General features: G+C 41.5%; 2 protein-coding genes across 2 annotated transcripts in view; one reads left to right on the forward strand and one right to left on the reverse strand.

The window, feature by feature from the left end:
• The first annotated feature begins 616 nt into the window (after positions 1–616).
• LOC139342922 (arf-GAP with dual PH domain-containing protein 1-like) lies at positions 617–14,600 on the forward strand. The gene is made up of 11 exons (XM_070980225.1): positions 617–1,113; positions 3,734–3,864; positions 4,804–4,895; positions 6,086–6,168; positions 10,325–10,437; positions 10,608–10,754; positions 11,089–11,172; positions 11,657–11,719; positions 11,844–11,915; positions 12,215–12,443; positions 12,534–14,600. Exons 1-11 carry the CDS (start codon positions 1,023–1,025, stop codon positions 12,560–12,562), a joined length of 1,134 nt encoding a protein of 377 aa, XP_070836326.1. The 5' UTR covers positions 617–1,022; the 3' UTR covers positions 12,563–14,600.
• Positions 14,223–22,267, reverse strand: part of LOC139342923 (ras-related protein Rab-26-like) — a 49,206-nt gene continuing 41,161 nt past the window's right edge. The window contains exons 6-9 of the mRNA XM_070980226.1: positions 18,186–18,251; positions 17,345–17,401; positions 16,397–16,473; positions 14,223–15,774 (exon numbers count right to left, since the gene is read on the reverse strand). Coding sequence (XP_070836327.1) covers positions 15,675–15,774; positions 16,397–16,473; positions 17,345–17,401; positions 18,186–18,251 — 300 coding nt within the window. The 3' untranslated portion in view covers positions 14,223–15,674. The remainder of the gene's footprint in view (positions 15,775–16,396; positions 16,474–17,344; positions 17,402–18,185; positions 18,252–22,267) is intronic.

The following is a 22,267-nucleotide window of genomic DNA, read 5'->3' on the forward strand; positions in this document are numbered from 1 at the left end:
CAGGGAAATGATATACAAGTATGTTTTTTTCCCTTTAATTTCTTTGAATGTGTTTTTTTTCTCTCGTGACAGGCAAGATTTACCACAAAAGTCAGCATCCCTCGAATGTGTCTTCATAATAAGTCTTATGAGGGTAGAAGGAACAGCAGATACATGTACAGTATGCAATGTTAGTTAAACTGGAAACAACAGCGGGTGGACACAAGAACTAATACAATATAGATTGCACAGTACTGAGTGACAGGTGGAATCAACAATGGCTCTTTCATTTCAGTGAACCACTGAGCCAGCATACAGTTTGGCTGATTAGCCTTAATTGGTTCAGGGACTCTGGTGAACCCATATAAACCCCAGCGAAGCTCCGCCTACCGTCAACCTGAGCACAGGTGGAATCAGCCACAGGTGAAAGCACCTGGGATCAATATTATTTCACCTAAATTAGACAGAAAAAGAGAAATAGTTAAAATGACAGGGAATAATAGTAATGCCTTCAATATTGAGTGTATAATATCCAGCATGATATTTATATTAAGGATATATTGCAGCAAAAGGAGGGTTTGATCTTCAGGGGACTGTCTGAAACAAATATGGACTATTCCACAAACCGTGTTTTTTCAGGTCGAAGACAAACGAAACTAGAGGTCAAGTGAAATATTTCCAGCATATAAAATAATGAAGGAGGCTGTAAGGGGGTAAATGTGGGTGTATTCATGGTCCGGAGGAGCGTCGTGAGCGCGTTTCCTACCGCTGGGGGTCTCACTTTAGAGAGAGACAGGGAGGAAGACTTAAATGTATTTATTGTTCATCTATATAGGTCTTTTTAGCATACACTAGGCTGATCATGCTCCACTATTCAGCCACCCTCCACCCAAAATTTCAGCCTTCTCGTCAGAACTCGGGCGCGTCGCGACGCGCTTTTACGAATTGAGTCCAGCGCGCCAGGCGTCAATCTTACTTTTCGATGCATGAGAGTTTGATGTCTTCAGCCGCTGAGCAGGCATCTGAGCAGAATCATTTGCATTATGACCTCGGACCAAGAAAAGAACAGACAGCGTATGAAACAGCTTCTGGGGAAACCTGGGAATGGAAACTGTGCCGACTGCGGGGCTGCAGGTAGGCTGGAGGGGAGTCCCTGACGGACGCTGGCCACATTTTACTGACCTTTTCCCACTTCGATCTGTTTGTTTGTGCATTCTGCGACCACCCTACGTCTTTATTTTGCCTGTGGGTTATTATAAGCCACAAATAATTAACTGCACGAGCCGAAATCTAACAATGTGTCGCCAGTTCTCTTTTCGCAAGAGTGTGCAAGGTCGAGTTTCTCAGACAGTCACGATGTGGTCTAGGCACGGTTATGAAATATAAAACGGTTGACATAATGAAGCTCAAGCAGGAGAGCAATGGATTTCCTGACGACTCAAATAAAAGAGCAGCTAAATAATGTATTAGTCCTTTAAAACCAGCTGTATTTATTTTATAGGCTTTCAGCACTTTTCATATAACTTTATTAATAAGTAACACATGTCGACCTTTAGGTGTTTTTATTTCAACTTGGAGCACCGTCTTGGTTAAAAGGGGCTTTACAACATATATTTGATATGATTCATATTCTTATTACTAGCTGAAGCCTTCTTTGGTTGATTGGCCTGCTTTAAAAGTGTAGGCTTTCATAATGAACCTAATTCAAAATGGCCAAATATGTGACGAGCCAATGATTATATCTGAGCATTTCATTTCCCCACATTCATTCATCCAGGTCTCATATAGGATGCCCACATGCAGGGCTGCTATTACTTTTATTACAGATTATTCTGATGGTTATTTTAATCAGAGTTTGTTTTCATTTTTTGAAATTGTGGAAAAAATACCCATCATTTCCCAGAACTCAAGATGACATCTTAAACGTCTTAAAGGTTCAAGCAAAGACGCTAGTTTACAGGAAATTATGTCAGTGAGAAGCTGCAAATCCTCTCATTTGTGAAGCTGAAACCAGTGTGAGAGAATTTTTTTTTTTTTTGCTTGAAAAAAGGCCACATAATGCAGAAACGATGGGAGTGGCTAGCTACACATCAGCCTCTTGTCTTTTGTGTACAGATGCAGTCTTACAAGTGTGCAGCTTTGTGATTATGTACAAGGAAGTAATAGTTATTTTTTTTTTGTTCTCATGCTATTTTTGCAGTATGAGTTCACTCCGTTTTCATTAGCAGTGGTTGAAAGGCTGCAGCATGCTGATAGAAGCTATTTGACACTGTCCCAGTTGTCTGGCTCAGTTGCAACATAACTACCTCAGCAGCTGAAATCTCACCTTGCACTTTTAACAGTAATGGTTCTGAAAAAGGAGGTTTTGAAGAGGAAGTGTGTGTAGCCAATCACACGTTTGCTGCAAGCCGTGTGCTCACAAACTTAAGTTTAACGGACTATCTGGTCATAATAAAAGAATCTGTTGTTGTTGTTGTTTGGATTTAAAAAAAGAAAAGCTGTGTGTTCATTGTGAACTTCTATGAAAGTGCTGAAAGTGCTCAACTTGTCTACCTTCAAAGACATGTCTCAACTGTGTGATGTGCTGACCTTTCACTCAACTTTGGGAGAACGCTGCAAAATGTCACGAGTGCTGAAACATAATTGCCTAACAAGTTAAAAAAAAAAGTACATTTTTCCATTCATGTTTGCTTTATATCAGGATTTTTTATGACAGAGGTGTTGGAGGTAGTAGTGACTCATGATTTTATGTGTAAGTGTGAATGTAACATGAATGCAGTGAAGGTGTGAATAACACTTTGCACACACTGGTATTTGTAAATGCTATACAGTAGATATACTTGTGAATTTCCTATATTAGTACAAAAGTGAAGGCAAAACCTTGTAGCTTTCAAGAGCAACAGTCAGATAATTGTGATACACACGGATGTGCTGCCTGCCTCTAATGAAGGATGATCTAGAACTGTATTATCACAATTTCTAAACAGTTGTTGATGAGCTGCAGTAACAAAGTACAGTAAACAGTGTATTAGGGCGACATTTTGTCGCGTTCATGTCTGTGTGTTGTGGCAGAAAAGGCATCTATGAAACACTACCCTGCCGGGGTGATTCAAGGTGAGCCATCAGTGGTGCTGAGGCTCCTCTCTCTCTCCCACTGCTGCCACAACACAGCGAAAATGCAGAGGAAACACCCAGTCCGCCCTCACACAAACCCGAATACAGTCCAGCTCTTGACTGACATCACTTCCACCCAAATATTGATCATCTGTGAAACTGTGGGAGAGAGTTCTGATCACTCTGAGGATGTGGACGGAGTTGTTAAATCTAGGTCATGACGATAAGTTCACTGCGCTTTGGTGACCTGCTTCCTCTCCGAGAACCTGATATTTTTAAATCTAGAAGCAAAGACAAGTGATTTTGTATTAAACGAGTCATCAGCATTAAGATCGAGACATGGCGAGTGAGGCCTCCTGAAGGATAGACCGTAGTCTTTTCCTGGTCCTTCTCAGTCATTACCCCGTTTTAACCCTTTATCTCACCTGCCGTGCTCTAATTTCTCATCAGGCACAGATTGACATGATTAGCATGATCGTAATTTACATCAGGAAAACTTCCATTCAGATGATTTCTCCAGCGCTTTCTGCCTGTAATAACATGTCACTGTTTTGGTACAGTGTCCTAGAAGGATGTTTAAAATTGTTCCAGTTCATTCAGGTATTTTGAACTTAAAATGTGTCTTTACTCTGCGTTGCAGATCCAGAGTGGGCGTCCTACACCCTGGGTGTGTTTGTGTGTCAAAGCTGCTCAGGCCTCCATCGAAACATTGCTCAGATCAGCAAGGTGAAATCTATCCTGCTGGATCCCTGGAGCTCCTCGGAGGTGGAGGTGAGGACTCCCGTCCGTCGTGCACGTGAAGTGTCCATATTTTATCCTTAAAAATCCCGAACAAAGTCGAGATCAGCCATCGATTATGGTCTGAAACTTGTCTTGAAGTAATGCAGCCTCGCCCTCACCCAGCCAAGCCTGCTCCACTGTGAGCATCAGTCTCTGCCTGCCGCCCCGCCCCTGCATCCCTGCTTGGGAAAAATAAGACAAGTCATCCGTCTCAATTGAACTCAGCCTGAAAGGCATGAGCCAGCAGCTGGCAGATACAACCACTATCTTTGTGTGTGTGTGTGTGTGTGTGTGTGTGTGTGTGTGTGTGTGCGCGCGCTGAGTCTTGGGACTCTCAGACTTTAATACTCGCTTTAAATACCGCTCGATTTGAATGAGGTGAAAATCACATTGTTTTCTTCCATCTAGTCCAGTCACATTAATCATATCAAGCTGCTGTCCACTGTGTGTGAATGCATGCAACTAAAGGAGGGTTTGTGTCATTAGCTCTCTCTCTCTCTCTCTCTCTCTCTCTCTCTCTCTCTCTCTCTCTCTCTCTCTCTCTCTCTCTCTCTCTCTCTCTCTCTGTCCCCCTTTCTCTGATGTCCTCTTCCTTCATTTGCCTGTGTGATCTGTAGTTTTCTAGCTGTGTGCTATTGCATGCTGAGCAGCGTCCTCTGAGTTAAATACAGAGACACAAAAGAAGAATCAGCCATGGCAGCAGCAGTGTCTCCCTCTGGGCAAGGTGTCAGCCACACAAACCCTGAGCTACACCTCATTATTTTGTGTGTGTGTGTGTGTGTGTGTGTGTGTGTGTGTGTGTGTGTGTGTGTGTGTGTGTGTGTGTGTGTGTGTGTGTGTGTGAGAGAGTGTGTATGACCTGCCCTCATCAACCAAGTACCTAATCATACAGATATCCCTGACTAACACCTCTCTCGCTCCTCTCTGCAGTTTATGGACTCTGTGGGTAACAATGCTACCAAGGCCAAATATCAACAGATAGTTCCTGCCTTCTACTACTGTCCAACACACAGAGACTGCACGTAAGTGATGCGTCCTCCTCTCTACCAGTGGTGCTCTCAAAATGTGAGAGTTTCCTGATTTTGACAGCCATAGGGATGTAGGTTATCATATGCATCCATTTGTGGCTAATGGAGTTGTCTACAAGGTAGATTAGGATGGATTGACTTTGCAAAAATCAGGTTTATTAAAATTTTAAAGGTTCTATATATAAAAAAATGACACGAGTAAAATTTAGTGACACCCGCAAGAAAGTCAGATTCTATATTTGGAGTTGGCGTATTGCTCTTTAGGTCATTTGTACAATAAAAAATGCTGACGTTTCCTGTTTCACACCATAAAATGTAAGGCCACTCTGCATCACTACCGAGGCTTTTCAGAGTCTGTCATCGATCAACAACATTGCAAACTTTTTCTGGTTACATGCTGTAGTTATTTTACAGTAGAATAGTACTCATTGCATCTTTAAGATTGCAGTTATTCTTCCACAGATGGATGCATTCATTAACTGTTGGGCAACAAGTGGTTTTTGTGATAAGACTGGCCAGTTCCTGCAGTTTGAACAGGAAGCAACAGTTCAGTACGAGGGTTTCTTCTTAACACTCCAGCATCATAAATAACAACACGCAACAGCTAAACACTGAGGTGGAGTTTATTTTAGAGCTGCATTGTGTTTATCAGGAGTGATATGATTAAGGCAGTAAGAAGGAAGAGATGATTGGATAAAGGAGAGAGAAAAAGGCAAATCCATTAAGTGTGAAGGGCTTTGAGCACTCATGGGAAGAGCTGTACAAAGCCATTACATTAAATACTGGCCTGCTGATTTGTTGAAAGCGACATCGCTGGTTAAGCATAGTGAAAAGCAGATGAGGTGTCTTTTATATGCTGAAGATGCACGCACGTACAAGGCGCTGGTTTGTCCATGATGCTTTGTGGATGTTAAGGATAATTACGAAGAGAACAGAGAGTCAATAGAAATTAAATTAGTAAAGATGGATATGAGAGATGAGAGAAGAGCATGGGCCGTGCAATCAGTAGCATTACACAGGGAGGACAAAGAGAAGACACGAGCGATAATTATGAGAAGATGAGCCAAGTAATATTTGTTTGCATGAAATATGGCTCTGAGGCTTGATATTCATGTAAGTTAATGAGACGTTTCCAACAAATTAACTCAAGCATGAAGTAAACATCAACACCAACTGTTCTGCAGGCTCCTGCGGGAACAATGGATCCGAGCCAAGTACGAGAGGAAGGAGTTTATGTGCGTGGAGAAGCAGGAGCCTTACTCGGCAGGTAAGAATTAAACGCGCTCCTGTACACTTACGCGCACACACACGCATTATACTTCTTCTTGCTTACTCTGGAAAAGAAGTAATTGTACGCGGCTCACACAGCACCACCTATTCAGCAGTGAATGAATGCTCAGCAAGGGAACAGCATCATCCATTTCTGACCCACATTCTTGGGTGAAACAACTAATGAAATCTGAGATAAAGAGTGAAAGAGGAAGTGAAAGGAAACCTTGTCACTCACTGCGCCGTGCTCCCCCCACTTAAAGGAATAGTTCAGTATTTTGGAGGCGTAACTACTCTGAAAACCTGAAATTGTTGTTTTTACAATCCTCTTTATGGACAATTTAAATAAATGAGGTACATCAGGTTCATAAGTAAGCTTTAAAGTTGTTGGTGGACATATTTTTTCTCCTTGAACAGAGCCTGGCTAGCTGTTTCCCCTTGCTTCCAGTCTTTATGCTAAGCTAGGATAACGCACCTCCACCTCTGTACTTCACAAACGGAAAGAAGACTTATATTAGGCCTTGACCACACTGCTTATTAGCAAATTAACATGTTTCTCTGTTTATGTACATCCATGAAAGATTTTTGCTTGAAAGACGAGAATATTGTGAGCAGGGATTTTATGGTAAAGCAGCACAGACTCTTGCTCCTCCTCTCAACTGGCTGATGATGATGATCCTGTGGAAAAAAGTGTACTGATGTCTGTTTGGGTTCGCCATGTGTTGTAGGAGGTGCTATTTGGCCCGCTAATGGCATTACACTGTCAGAGAGTATAATAATAAACAACTCATGTCCCAGTAGGCACCATTACCCACTGCTCATTTACATAGCCAAGCCCAATTAGCCTGCCCATCAGACTGACTGCTTGTTAGGTAGCTTGGCAGATAGACGGTGTGTCAGCATGGCTTATGCTGCAGAGACTATGAGGGCTGGTCAGCAAGGAACTAAACTGCCCTTTGCTGTCCTCCTTCAGTGCTTTGTGTGTCCTCCTTTTTAAGATTCTGCTCATCCTTCATGTTTCCTTATCTTTAGCCATCTCCGTTTCTACGGCGTGTCTCATCTTTTTCTCATGGTTCACTGTGTGTAATCATTTTGTCATGAGCTAAGTTTCTCACTTCGTCTGCAGCTCTTATCTCTGGCTTTTGTGCTGAATCATGCCCCTGTGTGTGTCACAAATTACAGTGTCTCTTAGCAAATCACCCAGTGGAACCTCATCAAAAGAGAGAAAGTGGCACAGACCTGATCGCTAATAAGACTCTGCTAATCAATAATGGATCCCCCCCCCCAACTGACTGGCAGCGAGTGCACATGCCAGGATTGAACCACTATGATCTCTTAAAACTCTGGAATCTTGTCTAATACATACAGTGATGAAAGAAATACACAGATCCTTATACAAGTTCTGCATACAAAATCCTACTTAAAAGTACAGAAGTATTTCCAGTAAAAGATACTTAAAGTATCAAAGTAAAATCACTCATTCTGCAGTAAAATGACAGTATTATTAAGTACGATTATTTATTTAGTATTAGTATTATTAAATTCTCGAAATCTGCTGCACAAATTTTGAAAATGTTTTTCTTACTAGGATATCTAAATATAACGGGGCCATCATTAGATGATTATATACACTGCTTTTAACAAGTGTGCGCCTGATCACAATGCTAATGCTGAGTTCTCACGGGGGTTACAATTGAGCAAGCTCTGCATTTGGAGTTAAAACATCATTAGGCAGCTTTAAGAAGTGCCTTTGCAGTGAACTGTTGCTGTTTCAAATAAGAAAGAAGAGAAATCTCTCTTCTAGGTAGATGAGATAAAGCGCTATTATCAGAGTCTCATGACTGTCCAACTCTTGCTCTCTGTGTCTCTCTGTCTCTCTCCTCTCTGTCAATGGCCTCTTGTGTTGTGCTGTGCAGAGGTTTAGGAGCATGTGGCTGCGTGTGCCCCGGAGGAATAATGGCCTCTTTTGTCTACAAGTATTCTATATAATATTGCTCCTAAATTGCTGGCCAGGAGAAAGTTGCAGCAATCAGTAGAGAACCTGAAGAAAGACACTGTGTTTGCAAACCTCGGACACGCCGTTGTAACAGCGAATGAATTCTCCTCTTCTCGGCTGTCGTGCTCTTGTGGACAGTCTGCCCCACCCTTGGTGGGTCTCAGTGCTGAAACAAAACTTTCTGGCTCATGAATAATTGATGAAGCCGCTGCTCAACCAAAAGTTTACTGCTGTCTGTGGCCCGCACCATGTCGGCTTTATTGCTGTACAAAGAAGCAAAGGACGGGACAAAGGGATGGGTGGAGGAGAGAGAGGATGGTGCAAGTGGACCAGCAGACAAACGGTCTGTGTCTTCATTTCAGATCAGTTTCCCAGAGGAAATTGCCAACTGAGAAATAATTTTCTCTCAAAATTTCCCTTTCTTTGCTTTTTTATTGCATTGCAGTTCAGCTCATACCATACCCGCATTTCACTGAGGCACTTTCAATGGAAATGCTTCTTGCACAGTTTGTTACAGGGGAAGTAATGTATGTAATGAATTTGGCGTGATGGGGGTTTATTATGTTTCTTCTGCATTTTTTGAAGAAATGCATTAAAATTGTGCAACTAAAATGAAAACTACACTAAACGATTTAATCAAAAAAATAATCTAAAAAACAAATGTAAGTGTCTCAATACTTGAAATAAAAAAAGTATCTTGCCACAGTTTTCTGTCATGCTATTGCAGTGTCACATTGCAGCTGGACAGATGACGCGTCATAACAAAAGCCTCAAAGTAGGCTCTGTGGCTGTGCTAGCAAGTGGCTGTGCATGAATCTGCCAACACTTCCTTAAAAAACATCAAACTGGGGACCTCAAATTGACAAAAGATCCAGTTTATTATAGAGTATATATTGAGTAATAATCTGGGAAAAAAAAACAAAACAAAAAAACAACCAATTCGGATCATTTATTGTTAAATATTGCTGATTTTGCATTTGTGCGTGTGAGTTAATTTGTGTGTGTGTGTGTTGGTTGAGTGCACACAGGGCAATGACAGTGCACTTCTTCCTGCAGTGCTGTTTCTGTCGGCTCATGCTGAGTATGGTCAGAGAGGCCAGTGTCAGGAACAAGCCCAGGAAATGAGCCAACAAGCTCTCTGTGTGTGTGTGAAAGAGGATGGGTTGGATACTGCTTATTATTTAGAAGAGGCTAAAAATGATGGAGCATAGACTCATTCTCGCTCCAGTGCTGATTGGATAGTAAGAAAAGGCTGTAAAATAAGTTCTGACACAAAAATGCTTTACTGGCTGTTAATCTAAAACTCTCTGGTGTGTGTGTGTGTATGAGAGAGAGATTGTTTCGTTGATGTTCAGGCCTGCAGAGGAAACCATCAGTTGAAGCTGAATTATTTATGTGTAGTAAAAGCAGAGGTGCTTCCTCCCATCACTGCTGAGCTGCTTAGAACAGTGACCACATAAGCCAAAAGCATATGTGCGCTCACACACACACTCTTACATACACAAATTCACCACCGGTCTCTGTAATGTAGGAGCTTTCAGAGGTCTCGACCAGCATCGTTTCTGGGTCAGTCTCTTGGGTAATATTATGATATAATATGTGGATACCTGAAAGAATCTTTAAACATATTTTTCTTTGTTTACACTTTTTTGTTTATCACATATTTCCATATGTGTCATTTCATAGTGTTTTCAGTTGTTCATCTACATTGTAGAATAAGATCAATTGTTTCCCGGTGTGATGATGTCATTATGACAATTAAAGCTTCCTTCTTAGAGTTGGAGAAAACCGCTAAAACAACAGTGATTACTGGACTAATATGCTTTGGGTGGCTGGAAGCACAAATCCAAATGAGTGCTCACGCTGCTCTGTGTCTGCTGGATGTGTGAATAAGCAACTTGCAACAGGTTTGGAGGATCAAGTTTATAAGGTGATGAGATATATATTGTTCTGCTGCCCCCTACATGCAAAGAAAATGCAGCTTTAAATGAGTAGTTGATCAATAGCTTGATGTTCCTTAGAGTCACCGTTTGTGAATTTCTATTTGATTTTACATTTAGTTTTTTTTTATTAACGTCTGTTGTGTCTTCCCTCTGTTTTCTCTGTATTCCTGCTCCACGTCAATGGAACGGGACCCTTGTGGCTCCCCTCCTGGCAGGCTACAGAGAAGGGTTTCTATGGAAACGAGGCAGAGACAATGGACAGTACCTCAGCCGAAAATTTATTCTGTCCGAACGGGAAGGCGTTTTGAAGTACTTCAACAAGCACGATGTGAGTGTTTTCTCCCTCTGTCTATCTTTTAGTCTGTATTTGATTTGCAGGTCTCGCTGTTTAAAATAGCTCCCTCTCTCTAGAAATGTCCTGCTTTTTACATCAGACAAGGAGAGTCAAGACTATACCGCTGACTGTCTTTCTCCTCAAAATGTATTTCTTGTCTGCAGGCCAGAGAGCCCAAAGCGATAATGAAGATCAATACAGTGAATGCCACTTTCCAGCCAACAAAAATCGGCACTGCCCACGGCCTGCAGATAACCTACTTGAAGGACAACAGCACGAGGAACATCTTTGTCTACCACGAGGATGGAAAGGTGAGGTGTGGCGCCTCTCCCTGCTGTGTGTGTGTGTGGGTGTGGGTGTGGGTGTGTGCGCCTCCCTGGTGGAAATGGGTTGTCATTACAAGTCAGTGTGTAATTGAAGTTCACTGTAATAATCCTTAATATTAGCTAAAAGCTTCCCAAAAACAGATATCTCCCTTGTGTTTAGAGCTTTTTAATGGCGTTTCTCACACAAATCCCACTTAGAAAAGCCATTTTGTCTTGTAATGATAGTCATGAGCACTGTGTGTAGCACGGGGGGTTATTATCAGCGCTGATGATGTGTGCGAGATGATATTGCAGCAAGAATCATTTTCCTGTCTTGAAGGAAATGGTGGACTGGTTCAACGCCATCAGAGCAGCCAGGTTTCACTACCTGCAGGTGGCTTTTCCTGGAGCTCCTACCTCTGATGTGAGTACATGCACACACACACATGCACGTATACAGGGCTGTAGCTACGATTGAGGACACTGACATCACGTTGTTTGTATATTTTGGGGGAATTTGTGAGGCCATTGCATTCTACAGTTAAAAAAAATCCAAGCATTTAATAAGCTGATTCAGATATTTCCAGACTTAGTATATTTAAATATGGTTACTTATAATTATTCTTTTCCTCACAATGTGAAAAAGGCTTTGAGGCACCATTAAGACCTAAATGTTGCAGAAAAGAAAAAAAAACACACAGAAAAAGAGCTTGAATAGTTTAATAATGAGATAAAAGGGAAAAACCCTTTTACCCACAGCGTTTTTAAGACTGGCTAGGACTGTGTGTGTGCGTATACACACACACACACACACACACACACACACACACACACACACACACACACACACACACACACACACACACAGAGTTTATCAGTGACTAAGTCTTTGCTCTGTGTTTGTCTAGCTGTTGCCAAAACTAACTAGGAACTACATCAAGGAGGGTTACATGGAGAAGACTGGTCCAAAGGTAATGCATTTGTCCTTTTTATTGTTTTTCTGTGTTGATAGAAATATGGGGAAACATGCAAAGCCTGTAACAGCGTCTTGCAGAGCATAAAAGCCGATGTTTCTCTCCTGTTTCTGTCCCACAGCACACAGAGGGCTTCAAGAAGAGATGGTTCACGATGGATGACAGGAGGCTCATGTACTTCAAAGATCCACTGGTATTACAGCTGCACAAAACTGCTGTAGTTACACAATGTGGCCAGCAGATGCTGCTATACCCTTTTCCTGTACTGTGCATCAGTCTATTCTGGAGGCACAGTGCACTCAAAAACTTCATAATATAAATATTTTCCCTTGAGAGAGATTGATAGATAGATAACAGTTTGGTTTGTGATGCTCAACATGCCAAAATGGCAACATTCTCTCTGAAATATGACAGTTATTTGCACTGACTTAATCTAGATGTCATGTTTGTATTCCTTAATGAAACTGCATGTGTTTCTCCTTCTGCTTTGAGGACGCCTATGCACGAGGTGAGGTGTTCATCGGTAGTAAGGAAAACAGCTACACTGTACTCCCTGGTCTCCCCCCGAACATTCAGGGCTACCATTGGCAGTTTGGCATTACCATAGTGACCCCGGACAGGAAGTTTCTATTTGCATGCGAGACAGAAGAAGATCAGAAAAACTGGATGGCTGCATTTCAGACTGTTATCAACAGACCAATGCTGCCTCAGGAGTATGCAGGTAAATTGAACACCCAACCAACCATTTACCTCTTTCATTTTTTTCTCAATTTCCGAGTCTTATATTTTTCATTTTCTGTTCTCTCTGCAGTAGAGGCCTATTTCAAGCACAAACCATGACTGTCTTCATGAGAGAGTAAGAACTGTTGGTGCAGGAGAAGCAGGAAATGGAGATGGAGGAAGAGAAGGACCTGAGATATATCTTATGGCGCATTTCCATTACACAGTTCCAGCTCTACTCGACTCGGTTCTACTCTACTCTAATTGGTTTGGTTGAGTTTCCATTGCAATTGAGTACTTCGCGACGCAAACAGAGCTGACAAACAATGGAGGACATCGAGGCGATGTTGTATTTGCTGCTCGGTTTGTGACACAAAGCAAGAGAAGAAACCCAGAAAAGGCTTCGGGCTGCAAGGCAGAACAACACCCGGCGTTACAATGGAGGGGGCGGGATTGTTTTTCCGGTGTTGGACGTCACAGACCAGTGACGACACTCTCCGGCCAATCAGTGGCCGACAGGCTGTTGACGTCACACATAAAGTATCGCTTCTACTCGCTTGGAACCTCGCCAGAGCAGGTACTAAAAATAGTATCGGGTACCAGGTACTATCCCTAATGGAAACACAAAACAACCGGGTAGAGTCGAGTCGAGTCGAGCCGTGCTAGTGGAAATGTGGCATTATAGTGGGAGCCTTTGAAAAAACCAAAAGGTGACAGAAAAAACGACCTAAAGGTGAGACAGCTTTGCCCACAGTTAACAATCCCACAGTGACTCCTTTACCTGCCACCCTGCTCAACCCGACCTACATTATGTGCCAGACCCATATCATAGGGAGTCCGAATCACTCCTGAGCTCTTGAATGTTAGCCTAACTCACTCACCTGTTATGTGACTTACATACTTGAAAGAGGTCAGTCATCCTGACCTGAATGTGCAGAAGTTGTACATATGACTCATTGATAGGAATCACAAATGTGCTGCTCAGATGTCAAAATATGTGGTTTTCTTGTCTGCAGTAATATAGTGTTATAGAAATACTTAAGTTACCCAGACGTCTGAATTAACCTTGCATTTCAGCCATGTACAAACTGTGCCCTTTGGCCACTTACCGCACCCTAAAACAAACATTATCTGACACATGACTGTAATATATCAGTCAGAAGGAATCATACACACATACTCTGCAGATACTCACATTTATTTCCATGTATGAGTACAATATTTAATTCTCTATGTATTTATTTTTTTAACTGTCTAATTTGCTGTACACAACTTGTAGCAACATAGTACCAAGCAGTGCAGGTATAAAAAGCTAGTTTTGCCTTTTTTTTTTTTTTTTTTTAATATTCACGCAGCATTTTCACGCTGAAGAATTGGCTTGCACTAATTTTCTTTTGATTTTGTGAAACTGCATGCAATTTTAGAATTTGTTTAATTGTGGTGTAGTTATTTATCCAGCAGAGGGAGACAAAGGAAAGGTTTTAAACGGAGCCTCTCAACCCACACACACACTCCACGGACTCATTAATCTCATCGAACCAGTTACTGCAGGTGTGCACACTAAACTATTTGTGTACGCGATGAAGAGAAAGGCATGACGTTGTTGAGCAGTATTGCCTTTGTTCAAACTAAAAGAGCCATGGTCAAGTGAACCACGTGAGCTTAACTGTTAAATCTCCACCACGCGTACGCTCATGCTAACTGTTTTGTAACTCGTGCTCTGAACACACTGTGGAGTGAATCTGAACTATGGTCTCTATTAAAAGGGGAAAAGCCACAGTACCTTCTGTTTTTATTGTAGTTTCAGTTACAAGTAAGAAGTTGCACATTGAAACATAGTAAAACCAAAAATCAGTACATTACTCTGAACATCAAGATTGGAAAAGTGTACAGTAAATACTGCACAGACATAATCAGTTTGTATGACTAAGAAGAAATCTACCAAAGCAACAGACAAATAAAAAGAGGCCTATGCTTCTTTTATGAAGAACAGGTTAAATACTGTGAACAGATTATAAGAAATGCACTGGTCAGTCTTTTGAAGAAAACATGGCACTATATACCCCATTTATATATTCATGAATGGGAAATAAAACAAAAAGCAGGAATAATAGCAGCCAACTACTGTTTGCACATCTGACTACAAAATAAAACATTCAAAATAAAATCAAATTTACACATCTGTGTCATATACAATACTTCTTTCTACCAATCCATACTCTTATTTACCATCTAAAGTGCCATTCTCCTCCATCAAAACTTTCTTTTTACATGCAGGAAAAAAAGTATTTACATCTCATTTGTCAAAACCCCAATGTTTGCAGATTACATACAGTATGTGCCAGTGCCACATGTTTTATTTACCAAAGATGAGCGGCTGCATTAGAGCACTCAAAACTCAACGCTGGTCCTCTAACATTTAAAAAAAAATCCCCCAAATCTTTTTCTGTTCAGTGGCCTATGCACTGCTGTGTTTGCGAAGGTTTGCTGTATGCTTAATTTTTTGCATCTTGCATGATTTCAAATCTGAACGAACTGTTCATTGTGGCTAATGATGCTATTCTGTACCTCATATCCTTGTATACACAATAGCAACATGAATTTACTTTTATGTAGAAGTAGCAACACATATTCCCAAATATCCACAGCTGATTTATGGAAATGCTTAGATTGAGTTTATGCTGGTGAGCTAAACTGGCTGCAAAGAGCCTGTTGAATTACTGACATGAACACTGAACCGTGGACAGAAGACATATCACTCTACATCTGTTGTATGAACATTCATCCATGTGCTGACCAAGAAGAGAACAATCAGCCGAAATGATGCTGTCACTGACCTTTTAAACGGATGTGAGAAATAAATGGCTTAGAAGACACAGTTTAGCAGGAAACTGTCCATTAATAGCTCCATAACTGAGGTGTGCGGCGCATGATTTTGTCTTTTGCAAATCATAGCCTGGGGCTACATTCACAGCTGCAGAAGGAAGTGGGTGAGGAAAAGCAGGACGTGCAAGATGGAGCAGGGCAGCGAAATGAGTGCAGGACGACAGATGGAGGCTGTGTGGACTGAGACTGGGAGGTTTGAGGGTGCAGGAACGGGAGGACAATAATGTTTATACCTCGCTGGAGCTGACTCCTCTGATCAGGCCAGAAATGAACACCGACTGTATGAACATTAGTGATCTACGCACATAAATACACACACAGATCCAGAGAAAGACGAAGGCAGGCTTTAAGACCTGCAGCAGCCCGTGCTCTTCATCTCCTTGTTAACGTACTCCTGGAGCTTGAACTTCTCACTGGGGTCCTTTATAGACCTGTGCTTCAGCTCCCTGAGACAAAGGAAACAAAGCCCACCATTAACACTACAAATGCTAAGATTATGCCTTAAATGGACCAAAAACTAATTTAGGAACCTGTAATCTAACACACAGAGAGATGACTGATTATTGGTGAACTAAATTTATTTAAATAAAATCTCCATGTTACCCTCCACTCTTTCTTACTTCACTTGGATGTTTGACCTTCACTGTGGAAAATGATGTACGTGCAGAGTTTGACACTAGAAGGCCAATTTCACATTCAAGGGATTGTTTTTTTATTTTCAAGAAGCCATTAATATCCCTCTCTCCGAAGCCATGGTCCAAACCAGACTCCTTTGACAAAAACAGTAATTTTACCTCCCAGAACACAGGTTTACTGCTGGCATGATTGATTAGTTTGTGTTATTGTGTGATTTTTGGCAAATGCTAACAAACTCTTTAAAACACCAAAGTCACACAAAAACACAAAACAAATTGATGGCGTTGGCAGCAGATCAGCCACTCTTGTGTTCTCCAATGTAAAATTGCTGTTTTTGTCAAAAGAGTCTGGTTTGGACTGTGGCTTTGGAGAGAGCGATATTAGCGGCTTGACAGCAAAGTAAAGCAGTAAAAATGAGAGAATGATGCTCACTTCGCCACAGCAGTGAAAGCCAGCTCTACATTGAGGCCGGACCTGGCGCTGGTCTCCATGAAGGGAACGCCAAACTCCTGCAGAGTCAAAGCAATGACAGTTATTGGAGAGGTTCGCCCAACCGTTTTCAACAGGCTGTTGGATAAAAATGATGCAAAAGTTCACAGCAGAACTTCACAGCACAATAGCGAACCTGTTTACTTTGGACAAATCCAGCTCATATGTGATAAATGTGTCTCCCAGCTTTTCCTCTGCAGGGGAATTTGTCTCAGCCCACAGCTGCGATAACCGATGTGCTTCTTTCCCCTCGCAGGCTGAGCCTTAAGTTACTTAGCGGCACTTTATTGCTCCCACTTCTGAAGAGAATCGCTTGGCTGTTTGCTACTTGTTTTGTGTGTCATGCTGTTAAGCAACAGTCAGGGAGATGGATAGTAGGAAATATTTGCTCCTGGTTTCGGAGCTCAGTGGTTGTATTTGTGGCCCTGCTGGAGTTTATCACAGAAACATAACACTTCAATAGATGGTGACAAAAAAGGGCAGGGATCTATATGATAAACATTCATTGTCAAATGTTTATTATCTACAGGAGGGCAATACATCCGAGGTGTCTGGCTTCTCTTTGCCTTATCTTTTTTGGTTTGCAGGTGGTACAGCAGAGAGAAAAATGTGATAAAGATTAAGTGAAAATGAGAGCTGATCTCTACATAATCCCACCTTTATGTAATATTCATAATATTCATAATACTCTCTGCCACAGGCATTCAATCAGTCTTCAAATACCTGTGGTAAATTACATGAAAGGAAAAAAATCATTGCTTTGTTGATTTCACCAGAATCAAAAGATAGAGTTGACAACTTCCTGCTTGGTGCAGCTTCTCATTGTCGTAGCTGTGGCGTCTGGACAGTGAAAACTGAGCCCACCCACTTTGTTAATTCTCATTAATTCACCTTTGCGAGCCTCTCTCCATCTTCTCTCTTCACCACCCTCTCATGAGTGGCATCAGCCTGGTGGGACGGGAAAAACAAGGTCACACAGGCGCGCATCATGCACCAACATCAGCGTTTAAAACCACAACATCCACCCACCCACCCACCCACCCACCGTGCAGATCTGCTCGCTGTTTGTTCACAGTTTACACACAAGCCTTTCCTGGTGTTCAGGTTTGATGGCAGCTAATGAGTCAAGATTGGCTCTCAATTTGCTAATTAAGGGCTGATATGGAGCGTGGGGGACTGAAACTAGACAGAGCTCCAAGGCAGAGACATCTGTTCTCTGTTCAGAGGGAGGGATGTGAATGGCAGCTATCGAAAAAAAAAAAAAGTGTAACACTGATATTTGCAAATTAGCAGCTTGAGATATTGTCAGATGTGTGCAGACTAATTGTTCTTTTAGAAATATAACAGCCAGATAGCTGCCAATGATTGACTGACTGATCTCCAACATAAACTTGAACATATACAGTCTTTGATACACGATGCACGTGTGTATCCTTACTGATGCCGATAAAACAGTTTTAGACAACTCAAATACTGCAAAAAATTTTAGCTATTCTCAACAAATCCCATGAAAAAAACAAATCAGCAGACTCCCATTGGTTCCAGCTGAAGATCTTATATCTTATATTGCCAGACCTATATCATCTAAACGAATCTCATCTCATCAAAGAGGAAGCAAACTAAGAGAAAACATTAAATGCCAACACTGCCATCTGTGGTTGTTATACATCTAGAATATTTTTTAGTCTACTGTCTCTACCTGCAGTCCCAAAAAATTCCCATAATGCCTTGCCTTGTTTCCAAGCAGCATGAGCACCACATCCTGTTGGGCGTACTCGTGGATCTCAGTCAGCCACGCCTGGTAACAATACAGGACAAAGAGATGAGAGAGAGAGTAGCTGTGATACAAGCAAGAAGACATTATGAGTGTGAAAACCTGAAAGGGAACAGTGTGAGATTAGAGCAAAGAATAAAAAGGAAATGTGTAGCAGACATAAAAAGGGCTTCAGGAGAAGAAAACCTTGTCTGGGATTTGACAAGGACGAGCCTGAGCATTAAATCTAATAACGTGAACAAAGAGGAGGAGGGAAGTGAGAGCCACGACGGCATTTAGAAGATGAATATTAGTAAAAGAAAGAAGAAAACAGAGAAAAACTGAGGCAAGGACAACGAGATAAAAGGGATAAAAGCAAGAAAGAGTATTTGAGAGAGAGAAATACTGAGAGCTAGTGTAAAAAACACTCATCAGTTTAATTAATCTGCTCCATCCTGCTTTCACGACATGTACACAGAGGGATGATAAAGCTTTACAGGGGAACAAACTGCACATCTGACTGTATGAGCCCTGACAGCACCTGAACCATCCATTCACCGCTCGTGAGCATTTAATCAAGTCAGACACACACCTGCAAACCTCTCCTGCTGAAATAATGTCCCTCATCTCAGCACAAAGCTAAGCTGTACCCTCAATGAATTGCTCCACATTGGATTTCTGACTGGCCGGTGATCAATGCGCCTTTGCTTTAGTGGTCCTTCTCCACAGCGTTTCCCCTCTGACAGCACCTCTGTAATTAATTCTGCTGACGTCTGTGTTTGCATAGGGATTTCACCTCAAGCCAAAGGTCCTGTTAAATAACAGGAGATTGCAATGTGTTGACACTGCCGCCTGTGAATTTCACAGCATATACGTGTGGTTAAGGAACACTATACGTACGTGTCAGCTGGAATCTTTATAGACAGGAAGTTGTGTTGATAGGAGAATTTCTAATTTACATTATCGTGTTAAATACTGAAATAGGATTGACATTTTAAGCCAAACTCTCTCAAAACACAAACGTGCATAGCTAAAATGGTGAAAATGGTAAACAATAGCATGCTAGCATTGTCACTGTGAGCTTGTTAGCATTGACTGACTACATACAGCCTCGCTGGCAATTAATCACATTTCAAACAAATCTTAATGAAACAAAACATGCCAAAAAAAAAAAAAAAAAAAGTACAGGACCATAACTTCCATTTCAATCCACACCACCTTTAAAACCTACTCCCAGCCTTTCTTAGTCTGCAGCTATAGCAAAACCATCCAACATCCAAACTCTGGAACCCCAATCCTTCACCCAGTCAACTGTACGACCATGCTCAAACACTCAAGTGCTTATAAATAAAATACCTGCATTTCACTCAGCTAAAACCCCCATCATACTGCAAACTCACACAAGAAGTCACTAAAAAATGGCTTTCTATGGCTTTGGAAGGAAAAGGCTTAAATGAAGACTTGAGTTGTGATCTAATGCTGCTTCATTCTGACCTTTAATTTAGGTGAAATAAACAGAGCTTTGGTTCACTAATACAGGGTTCAATTGTAAGTGTACAACACTGCTGTGATTACATTTGCCTCCGTGTCATCATTTTGTACCACATTTAGCTAAACTATAATTGTTTTTGTGTGAGAGCAGGTAGACTGAATAATGAGTAGCTATGAGAGTTTTATATAGGAGCCAGTTCACCTGTGTCTTTTGTCCTCTGGTTTATTGTGTTGCCTTGAAATGAATGCTGCATCACATTTGCAATTTGGATTTAATAAGGTCAAAAAGGTTTGGTGATTTGAGAAACCAGACAGCGGCTCTGAGGTTCTTTAATAAGGCAGCGAGCTCCACCTGTGGGGAGTGGAGGACCGATTTAGAGGAACATTTAAAGCCATTTAGACACAGGTCCGGCCGAGCCCTCTGCTGCGCGGAGATAACTGGAAAAAGATTGAGTTAGGCTGTTTGAATTTGCATCACAAATTCAGCATTCAACACAATGCTGAAGGGGCGAAATGTTACAGAGGAACATTTTGCATGTGGATAATTATCTGCTTCATGCATAATTCAACTCACATGTTGCTTCGCTCGGTCCACTGCTGGTCGTTAGCGCTTCTCTTGGAAAACAGCTCATTTAAAAATAGTCTGTATGAACCAAATTCACTAACATATTTGTGTGGACATTTGGCAGTTCTAATAGAGGGTTCATCAATCCAACCTTGAAAAACTTCTCATTCTCCAACAAGTCTAAACAAGCCTCTGCAGGATAAAATTTGATAGCTTGCTTCTGAGTGATTCTCTCCATATGCTGTGATTACTGTTGATGAACCACAGCTTGTAATTAGATCATTCAGCTGTTTATAGCGCAACCCCCCTCCCACTGCCCCATGGGTCATTTCACAGATACAATCACTGATTCCAGATGATGCCACTTGTCACCTATTACCAAAATCTCCTATCTTTTCATCGCAGGAGAGGAATGACATGTGCAGTGAGTCGGCAGACAGCAAAAATGGATCAATGCAGCAAACAGGATCTAGACATTACCATTTGCCTCACAGAGAGGATACGAGTGACTGCTTTTATACTTCCTGAGGGAAGATTTTGACCATTTATTCATACATAACACTTGATAACGAGATGTTTTTCTTGCAAATCTATTCTTATGAAAGAGTGCTGAGAGAGGAGCTTTGGGTTTATGCTGATGAGAAAGACTTGGCTGAGAAAGAGGCTGGGAGAAAAACAGGCTTCCTGAGTAGAGGAGATCAGACTCTGTGGAAGTGCTAATTGATGAGTTAACAGGCGCACATAAATAAAGATACCATGCTGAACAGCCCACCATTGAGGGCCATTATATCTCTGTGACAGGCTGAACAAACAGTGACTCCCTGTTGTCAACATCTCATCTATAGGCTGCAAACAAGGCTTGAAACACAGCTCTGGAGTTCTGTATTTTGCAGTAATAAAGACCCTATAATATCTGAACATGCCTTTATTTCTCACGTTAGTCTCTCACTTCACATTTGTTCTTGTGCCTGATTCCCACATAGCAATGTGGATTAAAGTTCTGGATGACATCTGCAGTTTGCACACACTGAAACTTACGACGCATGAAGTTCACTAATGTAAATAAGTTAATTTACACAAAACCCAGGTGGTTCTTGAATACGATGGCTCGGTTGAGTGCAAACAAACTACAACAACACCCCTGTGGACCTGTTGGAAGATGTAGATTTTTTTAATGCAGGTTGGCAGTTTCCTCTTGCCTCCTGTGTTCGAGCTAAGGTAGGCTAAACACGGAAACACCAAAGCCTTGAAAAATTACTCAGTATGCTTTCTTTTATACTACATTTTTACATTTCATTAAACAGCCCTTCAGGAAAAACTCAATGAATGTTTTGTCCGCCTCAGGTTAGCTGTCATTTGCACCTGTATTTAGGATCATGCTATTCGTGCACACTCCAGTGGTCATAATAAGAAACTGCAATACTAGATTCAATTTGTAATTAAACAAATGAATATAATCAGTAACAGTCGATTTCTGCTGTGGAGAACAGTCGTTACATATGTTCATACCAGCATGGAGGCAGAGACGATAGCATGCTACTGCTTCTGGCAAATACTTTAAAAATGAATAGATAAAATAAATACATTTATTTAGCTTTCGATTTAGAACAACAGCTGAGAGCAGATATACACCAGGCTCCAAATAATATCCTCAGTGGCTTTGGCTGCAGGAACTGGGCTGGGTTCATCTTTTATTCAAGACTAATACTTCTGGCCAAATGCTCAGGGAGCCAAATGTCAATGACAATGTGGCACCGTAGCAGGGGCGGTAATACATTTCCCTGCTCCTTGCCCTGGCAATGGCAAGTCTCCAAATTGTGTGGCAAATCAAATGCAGCTGGAAGTTTGTTTTGTTTGCAAGGGCCATAAAATCTTTAACAAACCCAGTGGAATTAAGCAGCTTGATTCCTATTTTAATACATTACCTTTGACTCTCAGTAGATTAGAGGTCTGATCAATTAAAATGCCGGTTTGAAGCTCCAAGTATTTCCAAGCAATCATCCGA

This window comes from Chaetodon trifascialis, chromosome 15 (genome assembly GCF_039877785.1).
Source record: "Chaetodon trifascialis isolate fChaTrf1 chromosome 15, fChaTrf1.hap1, whole genome shotgun sequence".
NCBI lineage: Eukaryota > Metazoa > Chordata > Actinopteri > Chaetodontiformes > Chaetodontidae > Chaetodon > Chaetodon trifascialis.

Bases quoted from the DNA above. Each gene is read 5' to 3' on its own strand.
- LOC139342922 (XM_070980225.1), top strand. From the start codon at position 1,023: ATGACCTCGGACCAAGAAAAGAACAGACAGCGTATGAAACAGCTTCTG. The intron at 1,114-3,733 runs GTAGGCTGGAGG...TCTGCGTTGCAG, and splicing joins TGCCGACTGCGGGGCTGCAG to ATCCAGAGTGGGCGTCCTAC. The intron at 11,916-12,214 runs GTATTACAGCTG...TTCTGCTTTGAG, and splicing joins TGTACTTCAAAGATCCACTG to GACGCCTATGCACGAGGTGA.